The sequence below is a fragment of the Zeugodacus cucurbitae genome, chromosome 2 (genome assembly GCF_028554725.1).
Source record: "Zeugodacus cucurbitae isolate PBARC_wt_2022May chromosome 2, idZeuCucr1.2, whole genome shotgun sequence".
Lineage (NCBI taxonomy): Eukaryota > Metazoa > Arthropoda > Insecta > Diptera > Tephritidae > Zeugodacus > Zeugodacus cucurbitae.
The window spans coordinates 7,762,506-7,785,981 of NC_071667.1; the positions used below are offsets into that span (position 1 = coordinate 7,762,506).

General features: G+C 34.4%; 2 protein-coding genes across 2 annotated transcripts in view; both read right to left on the reverse strand.

The window, feature by feature from the left end:
* The window catches only part of LOC105210087 (protein CREBRF homolog), a 67,448-nt gene extending 47,714 nt beyond the window's left edge, over positions 1 to 19,734 (reverse strand). The window contains exons 1-2 of the mRNA XM_054225766.1: positions 19,574 to 19,734; positions 7,285 to 7,329 (exon numbers count right to left, since the gene is read on the reverse strand). The gene's annotated coding sequence lies outside the window, so the exon portion shown is untranslated. The remainder of the gene's footprint in view (positions 1 to 7,284; positions 7,330 to 19,573) is intronic.
* A 491-nt stretch (positions 19,735 to 20,225) lies between these two features.
* Positions 20,226 to 22,637, reverse strand: LOC105210088 (BUD13 homolog). Its single transcript, XM_011180829.3, has 2 exons — positions 20,455 to 22,637; positions 20,226 to 20,386 (listed from the first exon to the last, which is right to left on the reverse strand). Exon 1 carries the CDS (start codon positions 22,518 to 22,520, stop codon positions 20,457 to 20,459), a length of 2,064 nt encoding a protein of 687 aa, XP_011179131.2. The 5' UTR covers positions 22,521 to 22,637; the 3' UTR covers positions 20,226 to 20,386; positions 20,455 to 20,456.
* Positions 22,638 to 23,476: the final 839 nt, after the last annotated feature.

Below are 23,476 nucleotides of genomic sequence, written 5' to 3' on the forward strand. Positions count from 1 at the left end.
GATTCGCTTAATTGAGTCAATTAAGTTTCGAAACGTGAAATTTGTTGAATCTGATCTCGTTACAGCTTAATTTGTTAATTAAGAAACTTACAAAGTAAACAGTTGTCTATGTTACAGAGTTGAATAAAAATTAAACCCAAATTTGCATTCAATTTGCCTTAATTGCGTGGTTTAATATTTCGATTGAGTTCAATTATCGTCTTAATGGAGAAAATACTGTCAAATTGAATTCACATATTGTTATTTCTTGAAGAATATTTGACTTTAGAAATCATGAGAATTTAACCACAGTTTTGTACTTTAAATAAATCGAGAAAACAATTTTTTAACTCTGTTTCGATTACTAAGACATTTGTTATTCTATTTGGATAACTTCGCGAAAAGCTCCTTAAAATATCAAGAAGTACCGAAATTGGGTACACCCTAATGTATATACAAAGGCATTGAAGGGCTGTCAAATGGAATAGTTGTGATAGAAATAGAAAAGTATCGCTCAATAAATAAGGTGATAAATTACATTTTAAAAATTGCTTAGCGATGCTCATTACTAGCTCTCCAGCACCCTTAAAAAATAAGACGATATTTTCGGGATACTGAAAAGTAGATTTTCCAATCTCGGCATTTATATTTTGAACCATTTCGGAATCCCGCTAAATTGATTACTTATATTTGAGATGTCTAGTCTATGGATATATGAAATTTGTGACTTTGATACATCAAAAAAGTCATCGAATCAAAAGCTTGTTTTAACATATCAAAATCATGAGTTAAATCACATTACTTTGGTGAAATATGAATTGTTTTGTATTTTTTATGTAATGCGCCTAATTGTAGGCAATATTTTACATATTATGTATACATTTAGGATAATCAATGACGGATCAAGCGAAATTCAATAGTATAAGAAAATTTCGTAAAGTATAAAACAAATTAGAGTAATTTCATCTCAAAAAGGAATGGAAAAACAAAAACATATTTACATATACATAAAAATGCAAATAATGAAAACAGTCCTTGAACACTGTTCTACATAAAGTTCAATAAAAGGGAGAAGCGAACAAGCAAAACAAAATATAACAAAAACAAATCATAAATAAATGTAAAAGAAGCTAGAGAGTAATGGAGTAGGAGAAGAACGCCGTCCTTCACATATTTACTTCAACAAAATGGTTGGAATAGACGCCTAAGTCGAGAGGGGCTTGCATAAAAGTGAAAGTGAACTGATGAGTCAGCATATCTAATATATATTTATGGTAGTTATAGTCTGCTGTGGTAGGATGAAGTAAGGTCAGTGATGCTAGCAGCAGAGTGGATGTGGCGAAATTTGAAGGAAAGAGAGGTATTATGTGTATAAATGTTGGTAAAAATATATACATAATTTATAATGTGGTATATAAATACCTCTGGCTAGTAAATATCTAAAATCCCTTAAATATAGTTGGAAGCAAGCGCACAAGCAATTGAGATGCAAAAGAAAACTATTTTGACGCCTAAAAGTGACGCGACGGCGCGACAAAGCAAACAGCAACGCAAAAAAGTGGAAAGTGTAAGCTCCGAAATTTCCTCAATGAATGAATACGAAAACGGACCATAAGAGAGGTTATGTAAAACGAATAGTGCCGAAAATTTTCCACTACCACCACTCGTAACAAGCGAGCGACAACAGTTATCCTTAGCAAAAAAAACAGAAAAAGAAAAAGAATAGCCTGCAGCAGCACTGAATAAAGTCAGCGCACTGTGAGAGGCGTTCTATTGACATGGGCGTAGGCGTAGCGAAGAAATGGCCTTGGAGGTGAGTTTACGTTTATGTTTTCACTTTCTCTTTTCAATCAACCTTACAACGTTCGTTTTCACTTTTTCCTCCCACTTTTTATTACATTGTTGTTGTTGTAGGTTTTTTTATTGAACTGTGCGAAGCGGCGTTGCTGACGTTAACGTATGCACACACACACACACACCTGCAAGTGTTTCGTAAATATTTACAAGACACACTCACGCGCTAGCCACAGCCACAAGGCATACATGCATATGTGAGTGGGCGCACAGTGCGTATACGCAACCTACATGCAAGTGGCATTTAATGGGTGCGCAAGAAGTACAGCAGCCGCGTAGGCTGTTATGGACGCAAATGAGCAATAAAGCGGCGTCAAAATAATGCAATGGCGAAATACGAAAAATATAAAAAAATGGGTTATTTACAAAACATTTATGCGTTTGGAGCAAATGAGTTTTGTATGCTGGATGAGAAGGCATACCTACAGGGGAAGATCTGCACTGAATCCATCGCAAAGTTCGCCTATCTTAATGGGCTGTATTCAAATCGACATTATTCATAATTAAATGTAGAAAAAAATTTATTAAAATGGGATATTATCTATGAGTGTGTGTGGGGGTTGTGCGTAAAGCAATTTCAGCAAAGTGAATAGATGTGCCATACAAATGCAAAAATAAGTGTTTTATAAATACTTTTTTTTTGTTAAATTTCTTTCTGACAACACAACCAAAAACGATTTATCACAATTAAATCTTAATTAGAAGCAGAATTGCGTCAAAAGCGCGCGTGGAAATATTCTAACCTCAAAAATATTATATTGGTGAAATGAGTGTTTTGACCTACTTTTATTGGCAATTTGCATTTTTATAGTAAGAAAAATAGGAGTTAGGTTTTTTTCTCAAAATCTGATAATTTTAGTCAAAAAGAGAAAAACAAAAAATATATCTATATTTTTTTAAGCTTAAAAGCCCAAGTTTTTTTTACATAATCTAAAGTCAATAATTGACATAATTTAAGAACCTGGAACCAGATTTTTTTTTACATAGTTGTCTTAAATAATTTGTAATTTTCAAACATTGGCAAGTCCAAGAAAAAGCTTCTTCGAAAAAGCCGACCCCAACAAATATTAACTAACGGCGTAATAACTCCCTCCGTTATATATGTAAAATTCGTCCTTCGAATAAACGAAAAATTTCTGTTTAATAACACAAAACCAAATATTAAAATTTTTAGAAATTTGCTTTACAATTAGGCAGTATTACAAGAGCTTAAAAGCTTGCTAAGTAATAAAACGAAAAGTAAACACCGAGATAAAGAAAAGGTGGGAGTTAGGTAAACGCTAAATAAACGCTATGTACATAGAGTAAATACAGACAGAAATTCGGGCAGATTGTTGCGAAAGTACAGAATATAAACAGAATAACAAGATTAATATTTGTTGTTGAATTATGTAAATGAAATTGTAAAACAAAATGAAACATTAGGCATAACGGTAAAACATGGCGTGTAGGTGTCCTGAAATAACAAAATATTAGCTTGTTTATATAATATGTTTTGTCAAAGCCAATTATATTTTTGACAGTTACACGAATATGTATAAGTTGCCTAATCGTTGCCGGGGGCGTATGCGCAACTAATTTATAAGAACTTTGAACTTCTTGAGGACAGGTGTGATATTTCGCAAAGGGATTTGTGGGCGTTTGTAGTAATAAGTAGATAATGTTATTAATTGAATTAAAATTTATAAAAAATAATTATTTTTTTTTTTGTAAAAAAGTTTAAGGAATTATGGATAAAAGAAAATTTAAATTTATGTTTTAAAATTTATTAGAATTATAAAATATATTATTATTATAGATAAGGAATAAAAAAGATTTGAATGAAAATATAATAATTTATTTTTTTATTGTTATTATTATTATTTTATTTTATATTTTATTATAGATAAAAAGGATTACAGATAAGAAAAAATTAAATTTTAATTAAAAAAAATGTATTATAAATATAAATTATATTATTACGTAGGTAATAAAGAAAATGTAAAATGTGTAATAATTTCTTCAAAAAATATATAAATAAACCACAAAACGGATTTCCAAAATATTTAATATGAAATATAAACATAACCTAAAAAAATTTAAATTTACATATTAATTTGCTTGAATTTGTTTTCAAGAATAATTCCAAGAGCTCTATTTTTGCAGCAAATATTATGAACATGCTATTTTAGCAAAAATTTGAATAACTTGAAATTTATATTTTTTATACCAAAAATAGCCATTTCTGCATGCCCACATGTGGCTAATATTATTGCCAACAATGCAACAAAAATAATTGAAAGCTATTGAAACAAAAAAAAAAATACAAAAAAATAACACTTGAAAATTATTGCCATGAAATAATTTCGATGAAACGCCATTGATTGGAAAACCATTTTTTCGGTATTTTTAGACCAAGAATAAGTTCATGGACATGGGTGTTTGAAAATTTTTTTAACATTTAAAAAGAAAAAATAATGAAAACAAAAAATAAATAAAAACTGAAATTTAAAAAACAAAAATGAGAATTCAAAGAAAATCTAAAAAAAAAATGAAAAAATAAAATAATTTCGCACTAATAAAGTCAAAATATGAGCATTTACTTTAATATTGTTTCAATTTATTTCAAATACAATTTCTATAATGGTAAAAAAAGCAACCATTAAAACAAAGTAATTTACTCGCCATCCACGCAAAGTCAATAAGATGTCGCTTGCGGTCATTAGAAAAATCATGTTTATGAGAATTTCATTTAGCGATTACCGCATCGCATAACAGAATTGCATAAATACGCAAACAACAACAAAGAAATTCAAATGCTTTCCGGCAGCTTCTAGTAATAATAACGGATCGCAGGCAATTAAATTTGTATGCATATGAAATGAGTACGGAGAAAAACGCATAGCACAACACAGCATGGCATGAGATGACAACTTTTCGAAAAAAAAAAAATGTGCAAAAAGCAAATGAATGCTTGAGAAAATGCAATGAAAAGTAAACTAACGTAAACAAATTAGCGTAATTTGTAAAAACTGGCGTGTGCAGCGGTAGATTTATTTAAATATTTTTTTTTAAGAGCTGGCAACGCGTTGTCGTCGCCGCTCTGGGGGGTGTGCGACTAGGCTGTCTGCCGCTCGCAGACGGCGTACAAAAGTGCAGTTGCTAATTTTTTTGCTTGTGTTTGTTTTTGTTAATGAACGCGATTTTCAAGTTGAATGGCATTTTGCAGTCATAAATGTTTTTTTTTTATATTTGCAAAAAAGCTGGCATTTCAAAATTAAAGAAATAAAATAAAATAAAAAATATATACTTAAAAACTTAAATATGAACAGATGCATGTAAATATGTATTTTTTATTGCTAATAATTTTGCAATTTTTACACCTCCATACAACAAAGTGCAGAAAGTTGAGAAAAAAAAGGTGAACAAGTTGTGGAATTTAATGTCTGCGAGACTTTATTTTGTAAACAAAAGGCAACAAAAGCCGCACAGTAACAGTTAGTTTACACAAAGTGTTCACGCAGAACTGCAAATGGATTATTAGCGGAGTGGGCGGATTCACTTGTGTTTATTTTTATACTTAACGCTGATCTAAGGTATTTTGAGCGAACAAAGGGTTAGAAAAATTTCCATTTAAGCACAATTATTTATTATTAATATAAAATCAAATAGAAAAATAAAAAATAATGAAATGGAATAAATATAAAAGCAAAAAATGCAAATAAAAAATAAATATATAAAAAATATTTATAAACATATAAAAAATATTTGAAAAATTATAATTAAAAAAAAATAACAAAAAAATTAAAAAAAGAAAAACAATAAAAAAATATTAAAAAACAAAATTAAAAAAAAAATATATTAAAAAAAAATTAAAAACAAGTAAGGAAAGGCTAAGTTCGGGTGTAACCGAACATTTTATACTCTCGCAATTTATTGAAGAAATTTTATTAAGATAACACACAAATTTACCCATAAATTCGGCATAAAGTTTAATAGAATAACGAAAATCGTATATATAGATATGAGGGCTGAGGTAATGCCTGAACCGATTTCATTCAATTTCATTAGCAAGGTACACTATATCCAATACTATACGCTCACTTAATTTTGCTAAGGTATATCACATATTAACCAATACATATATGCGTAATAAAGCCTAACCAATTTTTGAAAAACCTATAATTAAGTATATGGGAGCTGGGAGATGTTGTGACACGATTTTAATAATTTTTGGAACAGAGACGCACTATTGGAAGAAAACAATTTACTCTGAATTACATTAAATTATCTGATAGATTTACACATATTTTCGGTTAAAATTTAACCTAAGGCCCTGAGTTCAACATGTTCGATATCTGGGGCTTTGAAAAGTTATAGTCCGTTTTCGACAATTTTTTTACAAGTGATGCCACAAACAATATACAGTATTTGTGTAAAGTTTTATTTCGCTATCTTCATTGGTTCCTAATGTATATATTATAAAGTGAAGGATTCAGATGGAATTCAAAATTGAGTTATAAGGAAAGTAGTCGTGGTTGTGAACCGATTTCGCTCATTTTTTAACCGTGTTGTCAGGATGTCAAGAAAATATTATATACCAATTTTCATTGAAATCTGTCGAGTAGTTCCTGAGATATGGTTTTGACCCATAAGTGGGCGATGGCACGCCCATTTTTCATTTTGTAAAAAAATTTTAGTGAAGCTTCTTTCCGCTATTTCTTCTGTAAAACTTAGTGTATCTGACGATTTTCGTTAGTGAGTTAACCCACTTTTAGTAATTTTCAACCTAACTTTCGTATGGTAGGTGGGCGTGGTTATTATCCGATTTCTTTCATTTTTGGACTGTATAAGGAAATGTCTAAAAGAAACGACTGCAGAAAGTTTGGTTTATATAGCTTTATTGAGTTTGCGAGTAGGCTTGGTCACGCCTACTTTTCAAAAACAATTACATCCAAATGTGTCCCTGCCTAATGTGATGCTATGTTCCAAATTTTATTTTCATAACTTTATTTATGGCTTAGTTCTGACACTGTATAGGTTCTCGGTTTCCGCCATTTTGTGGGCGTGGCAGTGGACCGATTTTGCCAATTTTCGAAATCAACCTCCTCAGGGTGCCAAGGAATATGTGTTCCAAGTTTCATTAAGATATCTTAATTTTTACTCAAGTTATAGCTTGCACGGACAGACGGACGAACAGACATCCGGATTTCAAATCCACTCGTCATCCTGATCATTTATATATATATAACCCCATATCTAGGTCTTTTATTTCTTGGTGTTACAAACAACCGTTATGTGAACAAAACTATTATACTCTGTGCAACATGTTGCGAGAGTATAAAAAACAATATTAAAAAAAAAATTTAAAAATATTTAAAACATTTAAAACAAAAATTATTGTTTTAAGAAAATTCATAAAAAATTTTATGCAATTAAAAATTCATAAAATAATTTATTACTAAATCTTACCTTATCTAAAAATTAAACACCGCTTGTATTGGCTTTTCTTCGTTGCTGTAAATATAATATAAGAGAAATAAATTGTTGTTTTGAGAAAATGAATATAATAAATAAAAGCTTTTATGTATATATTTATTAACAAACCCATATGTATGCATGTACATATGTATATACTAATTCATAAATAAATGCATTTATTAACGCAAAATTTGCTGTGTAAATTGTGATGTATATCTTGCCAGGTCCAAAGTGCAATTGAAACGCCGACTTTGTTGTGTTTACAGATGCCTTACATTTACATACATATATACATGTATATATATCCAATTTTTATGATCTCATTGAAAGTAATGTATTTCATATTTATTTTAAACTGACAATTAGTAATAAAGTTTACAGAAGAATGTGAACAAAGGCTTCTAATAATAATAATATGTACTTAATTTTACGTAGAGTTGTATAAATTAGCATCAATATTTTGAAATAGAAGAAATTTTTTTTTATATTGTTTCAAAATTAAATATTTAAATAAATTTAAAATAAATAAGACAAATAAAAATTATTATAAATAAATAAAAAAATATATATTGACAAAGAAAAGAAAAATTAAATAAAACAAAATAAATAATTAAAAAAATAAATAAAATAAAAATAAAATAATTTCAAAGACACTGGAATATGTAAAAAAAAAATTCCAAAAATTTTAAATAAAAAAAAAATATTTTTTTTACAAATTTAGTTTTTTTTTTTTATTTTTTTCTGTTCTTTTTTTTTGGTTTTTGTTTAATAAAAACCATGTCAAAGCTATAAAAAATATTAAACCAAAAAATTTAAAACCAAACCCACTATAATTTATACAAAAGCATTAATACATACATCGATTTTATGTTCTTTTTACGCAAAGAATTTGCGAAGACAACTAGTCAGCCAACTAGTAAATAGATGAACCATGCATAAACACTTGGCCAATTCGCAGATGACAAATGCGGAAATGCATAAGAGACACCGCTTTGAAAGCCAAGTGACATTTCTAAGAAACAAGCGAAAGAAAAAAGAAGAAATCTGCAACAACGGGTTAGCACTATACCATTGAAATAAGAAAAGAGAAATAAGCTATGTAAGCGTTATACATGCATATGTACATTGCGAAAACATCGAAGTATAAAAAGTGTGGGTGTAGATTGCCAGAATTGGAATATTACAAAAACAAGGTATATAGATATATATTATTAAACTTATATCTAAGTATATATGCACGTATATATGTATATGAGCCAAACAAGGACTCTGCTGACGTATGTGGGTGGGAGGCGAAAAATTCGTAACAAAAATTATTTGGGGGATGATTGCCCAAACTCAGTGTGTTTGTATGGGATTGTGGAATGCTTCTCCACCAAATTTAGAAAATAATTTGGTTAATGTAACTTAATTTGATTAATAATTTCATTAAAAAAAATTTAAACAAAATTATAATTTATTTGTACCTACATTATTAAAAATGTATAAATTACTTGAAATAAGTTTTACAAGGAAAGTATTAACTACTCAATTAATTTTAATTGAACTCAATAAGAACTTGTATAATATAATTAGGAATAAATAAATTATAATTTTATAAAATATATATATAACATTTATTATGAAATTTTTAATTAATGTTCAATTTAATTAAGTGACTTAATTTATTTAAATTGAATTTAATTTAAAATATCTAAAACATTAATTAAGTCTTCTCATTTAATATAATTTAGTTGGTGAATTTTGTTAATTAAGTATTATAATTTATATATTAAAATCATGTAATTAATGATGTTAATTAATTTAATATTTTCCCTTAACTCACCGATTTATAAACTGAGTCACTAGCACTGAGATTTTCTTCATAAAAACGAGTTCAACAAAGAATAACAAACTTTTTTTCCACAAAAAAAAACTGACGATTAATAACAAGTCAACAAGTAAACAAAACCGTTCGCCAAATTTATGCGGCCGAAACAAGTTCCCTCCAAACCGGCTGTATACACAAGCACCTAAACCAATGAGGTACTTAAGAAATTAACGGCAATGGGCGAGTACAACTACTACTACTAAACGCTACTGTTACGCGACGCGAGTCCCTATCAATGAAGCAAAACAACCGCACACTACGCGAGGACACAACAAAAACGTAAACATCCGACTCCGTTGGATTGCACACGAAAACTGTGTCAGCGCTGAAGGCAGGATTGCTCAAGAAGCTAAGAATTTCGCCAACTCAGCCATTGGCAGCAAGCCGAAGGGAATGCAACCACCACTTTGCTGCGGGACTTTCAGGTTGTGCGCTGCCTTGGTGAGTGGCGTGCGCGTCTCCCCCTCGCCTTGTGCTTAAAGCAGAGCGCGTACTTTCGACAGGATAACTGGTAGTTGAAGCACAACAAGTCCTTGCTTTCCTTGTGCTGTGCGAAATCGTAGAGTAATAACGAAAACAGGGAAGACTATATAAATGCCAACAACAGGAAAAGAAGTAATAATACAACTCAAATATAGATAAATCAAAATAAGTAGCGGAGGTAGAAGAAGGAGCAACAGTGGAAGAGACAAAATATAAATTCACGCAAACAAACCCTTATGTCGAATTGACAATTCAAGGATTTCTTATGATTTTCTAACAAGGCAAAAGCCAATCGAGCCATCGAAGGCCACAGGGGGAAGTTTGAAGGCAGACGTGAAGGTGAAGCTGAGACATAACGATTGCAAGTTCTTTTGTATCTGAATTTTCATTGAAACATACAACTACAACCCTCTTGCAACGCTTTGCTTGCGTGTCGGCCTCCCTGGCGTCGCGCATCCTCGCACAGCAGCTCGTTAAATGCCAGCAAACAGTGCCGACACGAATTGCGAAGGGTGGAAAAGCATTTGTTGAATGCTTGAAGGTCTTCTCCTCATCTATGGAATGTAATCATAGCAACAGGAGGAAAAACTTTTACTCGCTAGTAAATCATTGGAAATTTAAACACACACACATTGTCTGCTCGTTGAAGTTGGTTTTCATTAAAGGAAAAATGCTTTTGGTAGTACAGTTAAGTGGGCTACACTTTTTTGGTTTTAAAGTCTAGCATAGTTACAAGAGCAGAGGCATTACAGTGTCTTAAAGCTTAAAATTTGGTGTATTGAATGAGATTGTCACACTAGTATGTTATCTTTGCTTCACCAAACTTTGGAGAGTGACGAATCGAACAGACCAAAACATGGTATAAATGAAATAGATTAGTAAAAAAATGAAGGTACAAGGTTCTTCTTCTTAACGGGCGTAAGCATCGCTTACGTGGTTATAACCAAGTTTACAACCGAGCGCAATTCGTTCTTCATTTGGACAGTTTGGCGCCAATTGGTAATACCAAATGAAGTCAGGTCCTTCTCCACCTGGTGTTTCCAAGGGAATGAATGTGCAGATCGGCTTCCATCAGCGGGTACTGCATTGAACACTTTCAAGACTGAAGTGTTTTCGTCCATTCGGACAACATGACCTAGCTGCTGTCTTTTTATTAGCTGAAATATTTAATCGTCTGCGGTATTCACCGTTGTTTAAGGGACGGTAAATCGTCCGCAAAACCTTTCTCTCGACAAACTCCTAGTGCCGTCTCATCGAATGTTGACATCGTCCACGTTTCTGCAACATAAACCAGGACGGGAATGATGAGGGACTTGTAGAGTTTGATTTTTGTTCGTCGAGAGAGGACTTTACTTCTCAATAGTCTACTCAGTCCATAGTAGCACCTGCTGGCAAGAATGATTCTGCATTGGATTTCTAGGCTGACATTGTTAGATACAATAGCAAGTAGTTTAACCAGTGAATACTTCTAGATTATATTAAAGAAATCGGATAGTTCGCCGCTAAGAAGGAATGTTCTCTTCTAACGAGATAGTCGAATGGAATACATAAGTTACATTTCTGCACTTTGAAAGACACTCCGAATAAGGAGAGCAGATTTATTGAGGTTGAATACGGATACATTATTTTTTCTAGACATAAAGACCATGATACTCTTGAATGAATCTTTCTTGAAGCTAACTACTACGTCCAAAAGTGAACCATACTATGATTTCACGAACTCTACGCCCAATTTCTACGTGAGAGTGCCACTGTACCATGTTGGGGATGATATATTGCAGAGCAGTTATTTATAGTGGAGTTGAGCCATTCGATATGGTTGTATTTGGCCACCATCATACTTACACCTTTCAAGGAAGGCAAAGCCATGTGTATATTTGTAGGTATGTATATGGTAAGGTTTACGAGGTGTAGTTTATAAATAAGGAAAATACTGTTACGAAATTTGTATTTGAATTTTTGGTTTTTATGATATAAACATTTACTAGGCTTGAAATGCTGTGTATTAGTGAATTCAAGGTTTTGAGAAGCCACTCAGGTTAAGAACCTCGAATGAAACTGATAAGAAGCCCTTGAAACTACTTGACTGACCGTCGTTCAGGTCGTTTTAGGTTGCCGGATCAGCGATCCTGATTCTTGGCGTTTTTTAACTAGATGGCTCCGCCATTGGGAATGAATGAAACACCCTGAATGTCACAACTTCAGGCATCCAGGTGAACAGGCGGGATCGAAATGAAACCTAAACAGATCAGTGACTGGTTCGATACGCTTTGTTGAAATATGAAAGTGAAACTACTACAGGTAGTTTTTTTTTCTGATTTCACAAAGAACTCCATTTTAGCTTTCAAAATGCGGCCCCGATCGCAGGGATCAGTCAAAAAAACATAACCTAACCTTACAATCTTTTCGGATAATACAAAGAGAAAGATAGGTAGAAGGAAAAAGTGAGAGCGATGCGAGGAATAGTGTATGCTTGTGAGAGAGAGAGGAGTTATATTACATTTCTTTTTTTGTAACATCGTCAGCCACGTTATAGAATAACTACACCTCGTATATATCAATACATAAACATATTTACATCAATGCCTTCACATAGATTGTACCAAATAGTAAAACTCCACTGACATTCTCCACACCTATTTAAGATTTACAACTTTTTGTGCTTTTTACAGCTCGGAACGCTTTGATTTCACATTTTACTTCAAATTCGATGTGCCATGGAATTCATTCAAACGCACACATGCATTCGTTTGTATGTATAATAATGTTATATGTGAAATCCTATTGTTTTGCAAACAAAAGAAGGAAGAAGAAAATGACTGTGGGGCAGAAAACATGTTGAACGACAGTCACACAGAGGACAGGCGCTTGCGCACAACGAGAGCGACTATGACTGCATGTGTTTGTTGTTGTATGTATGAATGTAGGACGCGTTGTGTGTCATTAAGCAGATCTGAGGACAATGGAGGCACACACATGCACAGTGCGCTTGGCCGAGAGCCTGCGGCTGCGCGATCCTAATAAGGAAGATCGCTAGCGATGGCACACACACATGACTATTGGTGGATGCTACACTACTCTATTTTATTATGATTTTTATTATTCTTGGCCTATTGTTGTGCATTTGTTGTAGTTGTTGTTGGTTGCTATTTTCTTCCACGCGGCGAAGAAGTAATTCGCGTTGCTGCAGTGCCACCGATTTTCTTTCAACTTTAATCCCGTTGTAGTGTGGCGCAAACAACAAAAAGAGAACTCAGCTTAAGCTGAAGTAAAGAAAGAAGAAAAAAAGAATTCTTCGACAACTTACTCGCTCGCTTGTAGGTCTCCATATAAGGATTTATGCGTGGAAATTCTGCTTCAGAAAACAAATACAATGTTGCAAAACCCTTTAGACGGCACAACAAAGCCACGAAGAAGAAGAACAAAACAAATAAAGCAGAAAAAATATACAGTTCTTAAGTTGCTGCCTACTTATGCGCGCGCCATTGACATTTAAATGAGGAAAATCAACTCGGGAAATATTTGAATACAGCCAACCCACTGCTCAAAGGATGCCCGAACAAAAGCATATTAGACATGCAAGAAGTCCAGAGAAAAACATTTTCCAAAAAAGTGATCGCAAGCAGGGGTCGCACTTTTCCTTGAGTACTTTCTATTTTCCCCCTCTCACACATGTGTGTATACAAATTATTATAATTTGAATTTATGCTTATTGCTTATTGCTCGCGCTGCCGCAGTGACTCACGTTCGATTGGGGAGTGGGCACATGCAGGCAGGCAGCCGTCCCGACGTTCATAAAATTGCTTCCAACTGTGCCACGGAAGCGCCACGGCGAAGGGGTGTGTGCATGATTTATGCTAGCGTACTTTCTTCTAAACTGCATTTTGCATCTCATTAGTTGCAAATTTTTAACTGCAATCAATAACTGGGTGGCGTAAACGGGGAAACAATATTTATTGCAAACTGCTGTGCGGCAGCCGCGGGGCTTGAAACGATAAAAATAAGTGTGTTACGGAATTTCGAAAACCACAAATAATGATTTGCATACTATTTTATTGTAGGTTATGTTTGATTATGTGAGAAATTGTTTACAATATTTTCAATTGCGAAGGGAGTGGTACAGTCTGCTGAAGGGGGAAATATTTTAGTTGCAGTTGAGAAGAGTTAAATTGTTATATTTCCTATTTATAACGGGAAACTCCGGAAAACCCTTCAACTCTGGTTGGTAAGGTTCGAGGATTTCTTAGTCAAGCCACTTCGACGTTTACTAGAACCTTGAGTTACACTTTACCAGATCAGCATACTAAATGATTTTCTACGTAGTTTTAATCAACAAAGGCATCTCAACCTTCAACGTAGCCAAATTACATGAATATTTAGACGATAACCCGGAGAAAATATGTGGTTGGCAAATATGCTTTATAAAAATGATCGGATTTAGTTCAAATATGCGCCGTTTCGTTCGATAATCTGTTTCCATCTAGACGGCAACTTCATAATAACCGCCCCGTGGAGGCCAGCCTCCTTTTTTTGCGAAGAACTCGGACTACTTTTCACAAGCCTCTTTTGAGTTCAACTTTACACCACCAAGGGAGTTCGACATGGACAGCAACAGGTGGTAACCACTTGGCGCTATGTCCGGGCTATATGGTGGATGTGATAAAACCTCTCATCCGAGCTCCCGTAGCTTCTGACGAGTCATCAGTTGGCCAATTCTGGACGCGGTCCAGTTGTTCGCAGTAGATGGTAGAATTAAGCGTCTGGCCATAAGGGAGCAGCTCATAGTGGATAATTCTCTTCTAATCCCACCAAACACACAGCAAAATCTTCCTGGCCGTCAATCCCGCTTGGCCACTATTTGGGACGATTCACCGGCCTTCGACCACGACCGTTTCCGCTTGATATTGTCATATGTTATCCATTTTTCGTCGCCAGTCACCATCCGTTTCAAAAATGGATCGAGTTCGTTCCGTTTCAGCAGCATATCGCAGGCGTTGATTCGGTCAAGAAGGTTTTTTTGCGTCAAATCATGCGGCACCCAAACATCAAGCTTTTTTGTGTAACCAGCCTTCTGCAGATGATTTAAAATGGTTTGGTGACTAACTCCCATCTCCTGGGCGATGTCATGAGATGTCACATGGCGGTCTAACTTGAAGTTTTCATGATTTGATCGGTATTCGTCGTCACATGTCTTCCGCCGTCCGGCTTATCCATGGTGTCGTTTTTACCCACTCTGAATCGTCGAAACCATTCTTACGCAGTTCGAAGTGATAGAGCACCATCACTCAAAACACCACAAATCTTTCTTTAACGATTCTCTAGCGAATTTGCCTTTAATGAAAGAAAACTTTAAAATACGCGCGAATTTCGGCGTTAGTGAACTCCATATTTACACGTCTATAGCTGGTGAACGCAATATCCAAACTAATCATGCATAGCATCGTTTTGTAGGTTATGTCAAGACATTTCAATGATGTGTAGTATTGCCAGATACGAGCCCTGTAGCGCTTTATACATAGCCGCGAAATTCAAAAGACAAAAAGGCGGAAGGGAGATATTTCCCAACGAATATACCAAACTATGACAAACACTTTTCCTACAAAGACTATTCTTACGACTTTAGAATCTCTTAAATCAATTCCATTGCAGCATGGAGCTAACTGAACCGTTTGGAACGGATTTTCGAACCAGTGTGGGCTATATGGTATATACTATGAAGGACCAATTGGTTTTTTTATATAACATTGAGCTCATTACTATACTGCGGTTTTTTATTATACTGTTAAAGCACTGCTTGAAGCACATTTATGTATGTAATTGGAACCGTAGGAACCGTTTATCCGATTATATCCGAATCGATAATAGCGCGCCCCTCGCAATTCGGCACCAGTTGAAAATTTCAAGTGAAACCAGGTCCACCTTATCTTTCCAACGGAGTGGAGGTCTTTCTCTTCCTCTACTTCCATCGGCGGGTACTGCATCGAACACTTCCAAAGCTGGAGCATTTTCGTCCATTTGAGCAACATGACTTAGCCAGCGCAGCCGCTATCTATTCGCTGAACGATGAACTATCGTATAACCTCGGGAATGATGAGGGACTTGAAGAGTTTGGTTTTTTTTCATCAAGAGAGGACTTTACTTTTCAATTGCCTACTGAGTCCGAAGTAGCACCTGATGGCAAGATTTCGAATCACTTTCAGACATTAAAGTTGCGGTTTTATTGACCAAAGTAGGGTGGGAAACACAGTTGAACTTTGGATCTCGAACTTTTCACGATACAAGAAAACAAAAAAGAGAGGCATCTTAGAATTTGAACATTTTGAACTCATTACAAAGTTTTGACATTACCGAAGTGGCAAAGTGATCAAAACAAAAGTTAATTGAGGTGAGATTAATGATGCAATATTCTGATGAAACGTCTTCAAATTGTTTTATTGTAAATTTTATATATTTCAACAGCAACTAATGATGGGGAATATATCATAAATTAGCGTACATAAATAAGTAGACAAAAATAGTGATTTTAATGCAAACAAGCTAAACCGGTTAGAGATAGGTGAAAGAAGACAATAGAAGCGCAACACAAGGAGGGAGTCAATCATGTAGTAGTCTTAAGAGAAGGTCCTTTCATATTACAATTACGATAAGGCGAAAAACTTGTCCACTATTGAAAAAACCATTGAAATGCAGCTTTCATATACAACAACACAATAGCCACTCTCCACATACCCATACGGATTTATGTATGAAATAGGTCAGGCTGAGGTGCAAGCATTGGTGAAATAAAGGACAAGAGTTTTGCACGTGTTCAAATTAGCAGAACCAGTTTTTCTCAAAGACTTTTCATGATAAATTCGAGGGAAATCACAGTTACATGCCAGCACTGAGGCTATTGTTGTCTAAAGTTCGAAGAAAGCCATGAGGCAGAGCTCACTCAACACAGCGGGGTGAATTACATGATTTCATAAAGAAGGAGCAACACATATAGAATACATGAATGAAGTATATGCAAGGATAAAGCAATTGTAAATTGAATTGGAATTGGAATATAAAAATCATAATGGAAATTCCTATACAAATGAATTTCCTCAGCTTAAGCTCTACAAAGATAATGCTCACATTCGGAAGCTTGTGCAGTCTTGATGGGCCGTACTGTACGCCACATTTGGAATGCCCAAAATCAATTGTCAAATATATAGGATATACTTCTAGTGTTCGCATAGCCATACAGACCTGGCTTTGTTGTTGGTGTATGCTGAGAAATAAGTGCGAGTTCTTATTTAAAATACTTATTTGTAAATTCTACATTAAATCAGGGTGTAAAGCAATTAAAACCACCACCAAAGTGTTATGGAAAGGTCTAGGTGCACAGTGTTGTGGAAAATACCACCATCACGTTTACAACTACAATGCAAATCGAAGGAATTCATATTGTAATTACTATAACGGGTGGTAGAAAGGTATTTTTCATACATCTACATGTTGCACGGACCATAAATGTTATGAATTCTTGACTTGAGAAAAATTTAGATAATTTTATGAAATTTGGTACAATTTGGTTTGGTTGGGACACAATTTGAACCATTGTCACCCCCAACTTGACCTCCCAAATAGTAAACTAATCAGCCATGAAATGATTCCTTAAAATGTAAACAAACCAGACATCGCGGGATCCTCCAAAATATAGGGAGCATTTTGGGTGTCAAGTGAATTTTTACATTTTGGGAAAGCACTCGAAAACAGATTTGATGTTTAAGGGTTAAAGGGTCACATCAACTAAACCTTCCGATATGTATTCCCAAGATGATAGATGACAGAATGTCCGACCGCGAAATGAGTTCCCTCGATAGTCGGGTCTACGTAACCGGAAATGACTTGGATTTTTAAACGATTAAGGACTACCAACTGATTAATTGGTTTTAGATACTTACTGCCTGTACTTACTGTTACGAATTATTTTTCAACTTTTTTTTTTGTACTGTCTTATACGGTTTCGGTTATTACCTCTGGTAAAAAAGTAGGCATTGCAAATCTTGCTCAAATTAAAATAATAAACTACATTTACACACCATATAGTTTAATGTGTATGTATATTTAAGAGTGCTGCAAAAAATCTTAATATATTTTCTGTCCTGCTGTGTAAGTACTGCACTACCACCATAGAGGTCTTTGCTTTCACCTCCACCCCTTATTTTCCATAATTTTTAATACGTAATCGTGAAAATTTAAGGCGAAATTTAAAATGCATGCCAAGTAAATATAGATTTACATGTGTGAAGCATAGTACTGCCTCAAAAGCCCCCCGCTGCTTGCTTTTTGCAAGTATGTTGAACAAAACCAATAGTTTAAATTTACCTTCGTTGAGTAGAATATAAAAAAAGCATTCTTAGACGTGGCGTCCAAGCTAAGGTGATCGTCTAAGTAGGTCATCAGTCTAAATAAACTCATTCTAATACTTTTTTTTATTTTTTCCAGTGTATAGCATGTGATGTTAAAGAACCTTTCGAGGTGAAATACCGAAATTATTCAAGTATTGTTTTTCCGCTGATGTAATACTTAAAAGTCCAATTAGCAATTGCTTTCATAATGTAACTGTGACGTCAACTGTTCAATAAAAGCAGCAACAGCAAACTTTTACATACAATAATAAACAAACAAAAAACTGCTTTAAAAGCACAACAGCCCCAAACGAGACACACTACAATAGTTGATCAAACAGATGGTGTCTCAGCGCTGTATACGAATGTGTGTGGACCTGATAAACATTAGAATTTGTTCACATATAGTAAATTTGTGGTTACTGCTTATATTACAGTCACATAAATGTGTATTTCGAATGTGACGAGTTGAAGGAACGAATTCATGGTCAAAATGTGAGCTGAGCAGTGTGAAACAATTAATAAGAACAATGCCAAGGGTAGGAGAAGGTAAAGGGCAGTGATCGCACTCGCTAATGGCAAGAAATTCACGTACATACATAACTATAACAAAAGCAATAACAACAACTCACAAGACAGTAGTAGAAATAAAAGAGAATAAAATAAATTATACAAATTAAACATATACATATGTGTATGTATGTTTGTTTATATTATTAAATAAATTTAGCAAGTCAGCAGTCGTTAACGAATAGTCATGTAAATCGAAATGAATGTGGAACTTGGAGCGCGCTCATCAACGAACTTCAACTATAAAACTTTATAGAAGTCAAGTTCATGGCAAACACGGTATTTGAAGTCACAGAAGCTAAACATGTGCACAGAATATAAAACTTACTTCAGAGACAAACAAAGAAGCATTATAAATATTTTATTGTTTTAAACATCGGTGCATGAAGCACTCAAACGCTCAAGAAAATATTGATATAAATGCATCGAAATTTAAATTTTTTTTTAATTAATAATGCTTAAATTTTTAATGTACATATGTAAGTCAAAAAGTAAAACTACTTGGTTATTACAAGAACAAATGCATAAATTTGTGTATTATTGCCCTCAGATCTCTCCTAAAGATATTGATGAAAATCAACCGTTTGGCACTCTGACATCTACACAAACTTAATAATAATGTTAATTGGAGTTTATTAGTTTTAAAGTTAAGTTAAATAAGAGTCTCTACAAAGCATGATGATATAATATTATTAAATATAACATATTCTAATAAACACAGAGATTTTGAATTGTACGCTCAAGATTGTGGTTAGCGTTGGTGTCGCGCCCTCTAATAAGATTATATTCTTTGTATGTGCTTCTATGTCATTTGTAAATATACAAACAAATAACATAGTATCATAATCAGGTGCAAAGATATTTAGCTACCTGGAGTGAACAACTTTCAAGACCATGAAATCGTCAACAAACATACCAGCACCTCCACAGTAGTTCGAAACAAATCGTGCATATTTCGTGTGTATTTAGTTTTACTCACCAATTGGCATCAATTAAACAAAGTGCTGCTTTAATGAAATGTTTAAAACACTTTGAACGTTACAAGCAAAATGTTTATAAAAATTAAAGCACTATAATTCATTACTGTACTTGTAAGCACAACACGAATGGCACGAAATCACAAAAATAACCAACTGTTGTTGTTCTATTTCTTAGCAAATACATTTTGAACGCTGCTTTATCACGTTGTTTATTTTGGTTCTTCGGCTTTCAGCGCCAATTTGCAGTTATCGATAACAACGGCTATCGACCAGTGCAGCATATAGAGTTGCATGCAATTGTTTAATAAAATCAACAAATAAAATAAAAATAATTATAGTGAACTATGAAAAAATAAGTATACCTAAAAGCACTATAATTCATTACTGTACTTGTAAGCACAACACGAATGGCACGAAATCACAAAAATAACCAACTGTTGTTGTTCTATTTCTTAGCAAATCCATTTTGAACGCTGCTTTATCACGTGGTTTATTTTGGTTCTTCGGCTTTCAGCGCCAATTTGCAGTTATCGATAACAACTGCTATCAACCAGTGCAGCATATAGAGTTGCATGCAATTGTTTAATAAAATCAACAAATAAAATAAAAATAATTAGAGTGAACTATGAAAAAATAAGCAAAACTAAAAAATATTCTTGAATAACTTATAAAAAATCACATTTTTTTCTTTTTAAATAAAAGTTTCATTTTTATAACTTAAGAAGTAGGAATTCAAAACAGTAACATGGAATGTCCATTACACTGAATCCTCGGCCTTGATTCCACAATTATGTAGGACAGCAAACGTCACACTGAAATAAAAAGAAACATTTTTGTTAATAAAAAAATAAATTTGTCACATTGTTTTACAATAACTCACTTTCACATGTCCTCCACACTGTAAAGGTATGCCTCTTCCTGTAGCGCACGTTTCTCGTTTTGTACATCAAACCATTTCTTTTCAAAACCATTCGATCTGTCGACACCATCCCATCTATAACCGGGGCGTATACCGAAACGATTTTCTGGATAGGAACCTTCATATTTAGGTACTTCTGCCAAACCTCCCTCCTCTTTTTGGCGTTCCTTTTTCTTTTTTCGCATATAATCCAACATTGGATCTTCTGCGCGCTCTTGGTCTCGTAGATAATTATCCAAATCTTTGTCGTTTTCATAGCGCGCTAATGGTTTACTGCCTTCGTAACTCTCGGCTTCAGTGCGTTGTCGATAATCTTCAACCTGCTTCAAACCTTTGCCCCAACGATCATATTTCTCCTTCTTCTTGCGCTCGTGTTCTTCTTTTTTTCTTCGCACCTCAGGATCTTCTGCTTCAGCTTCACGCGCACGTTGACCTTTTCGCCCGGTATTGCGTACTCGCACCTCAGCATCCCGTCCAGACACTTCTTTAGACATCTCATTATACATGCGTTCCTCTCTACGTCGTCGTTCTTCAGTTTCATGTACTAGTGCTTTTGCATCTTGCAGACCAGCTTTTTTACCGTCGAGTGTTTTAGTTGCTTTTGGCTTATGTGTGGGCGGTGGAGAATCACTATCTCTTCGTTCCACCTTAGACCAACGACTATGTGTTGGTGGTGGTGAAGGAGAGCGCTCCTTTTTCACAGCGACCTGTCGTATTCTTGATGGTGATAGTTTTGGCGAAACTTTTTCACGTTTTATTCGAACTGGTGAATAGCTTTTTTGACGTTTACCATCGTTACGCCTTGGAGGTGATTGATCACTTGAATTTCTACCATTTATCTTAGCAGGTGAATTGCTTCGCTTCCTACCTCTTTCTACATGTTTACGCCTTGGTGGGGACTGATCAGATGACGAGTTTCGTTTCTTACGACGCTGTGGACTCAGATCGATACTGTTACTATTACTTCTTCGATTTCTTATGGACTTGTGCTTTTCTTTTCTTGGAGGGCTTTGGTCAGAACTAGAAGATCTTGTGTTATGCTTTCGACTAGATCGATTTATTTCTGGTGAACGATACATTCCTCTGGAGGAGGCTTTTTGTGGCGATCGACTTCTTGCCTTATTCGAACGTTGTTCAGCTGGGTAGTTATTTTTTCTTCTGGGGCTTTGATCTGAATGTTGACGGCCATTATATCTATCTTTACTGCGTTTATCTCTTCTCGGTGGACTATTATCTGGTGTACTTTTTCGCCTTCTTCGAGGACTACTATCAGGAGTGTACTTACATCTTCTAGGAGGACTATTATCAGGCGTACACATACGTCTGCGTGGAGGACTTTGATCATCAGTTCGATTACTTCTCCTAGGTGGACTATTATCGGGAGTGCGTTCACTTCTGCTTTTATGGATTTGTTTTGATTTGTATTCACTTTTCCTTGGCGGACTTTGATCCGATGAATATCTTTTTTCTTTCTGTGCAAGCCGGTGGGGTGAATGCTCATTTTTCCTAGACTTATTTTCATACTGTGAAAAATTACTGCTTGCGGGCTTACGCGTCACTTTATGATTATCTTTTTGCCTTTGCTGTGAATTGTCCGGTGTACTTCGTTGCGAATCCTTATTTGCATTTCGACGTGGCGGTGAAAATTCGTCTTTAATTTTACGTTTAATTTGTTTTGGACCCCATAAATCTTCTTGAGGTTTACTATTAATATTAAATGCGTTTTCTTCCTCTGGCTCATCTTTCACAACTATACTACGCCACTTTGGTGCATTAGAAGTGCTGCTGACCTCTTCTATATATTCACCCACAATTTGTGGCGCATCTTCGCCACCTAAAATCAGTTCTTCATCAAATTCCTCCTGTGTTTGGCTATATGAGACATCGTCATCAATGATTTTCACTTTGGCGGCGCCAAATTCTTTCTTATGCTTCTTGTCCTTCTTTTTCTTTTTCACTTTATCGCCGGATAAATATTTCTTCAAATATTCTTTCTGATCAATCTTGGTAGCGGCATGTGATGACATATTTTGTTGTAAAAATACTAGTAATTTACTATTTATTTATTTATAAATAAAACGTTTTGGAGAAACAAGCAGCCGCCTTGCTGCTATTTTATCCGCACAGAGACTATTCACAATTAATGTACACATGTGAATGCCTACAGCTGTTTGTATGCGCGCGACATCTGTTGCTAATTGCGGTGCATTTGTGGTTTGAAACATTGATAGTGAAATTAAATTTTTTCATTTTTAAAATTTGTGGTTTGAAACTTTGGTATTCAAATTAGAAACAGATTTTCAAATTTAACGGACGAGTCCTGACCACTCTTGTTCCTAAAATGATTATCCCAGACAGGGTTTGTTTGTTTGAAAACAGTATTTTATGATTTAAAAAACACACTATCTTCTTGAAATAAAAATTTAAAATAAATAAAATAAAATTTAAATTTTAATTAAATTTCATTACCAACACAGCACAACAAGCTGTGCTGTTCGATCATGATTCAATTAAAAAAGGTGATTCAATTAAAGCAAGTAAGTAAGTAAAGCAAAGTTTTGGTGTATTTGCGAAGGAAAGAAAAAAGGAAAACATTTTTCTTGTAAACGTAGTATATATTCTAAGAGTAGTTCTCGAACCAAAATGACGAGGGCTGCTATATATATTTCTTTTCGTGCGATCATTTTTCACAACTTTCGACGTGATTATCGCGACAAGATGAACTAAATCTTTGTATGGCTATGAAGCACCATCCTATAGCACTGTGAAAAACTGGTACAACGAATTCAATCGTGGCCGACGCTCGCTCAAAGACGAATGCAAGACCGTCATGTAACCTTCAGATAGAGGCATGCCTATGCATTTCTCCCACCAGCATACATTCGATATTGCATGAACATCTGGCCGTAAAAAAAGGTTTGTTCTCGTTGGATCCCGCACAATTTGACGGAGAATATTTTGAAAAACAATAAAAACATTTTCG

Excerpts from the sequence above, each read along its gene's own strand:
- LOC105210088 (XM_011180829.3), bottom strand. The coding sequence starts at position 22,520 with ATGTCATCACATGCCGCTACCAAGATTGATCAGAAAGAATATTTGAAG.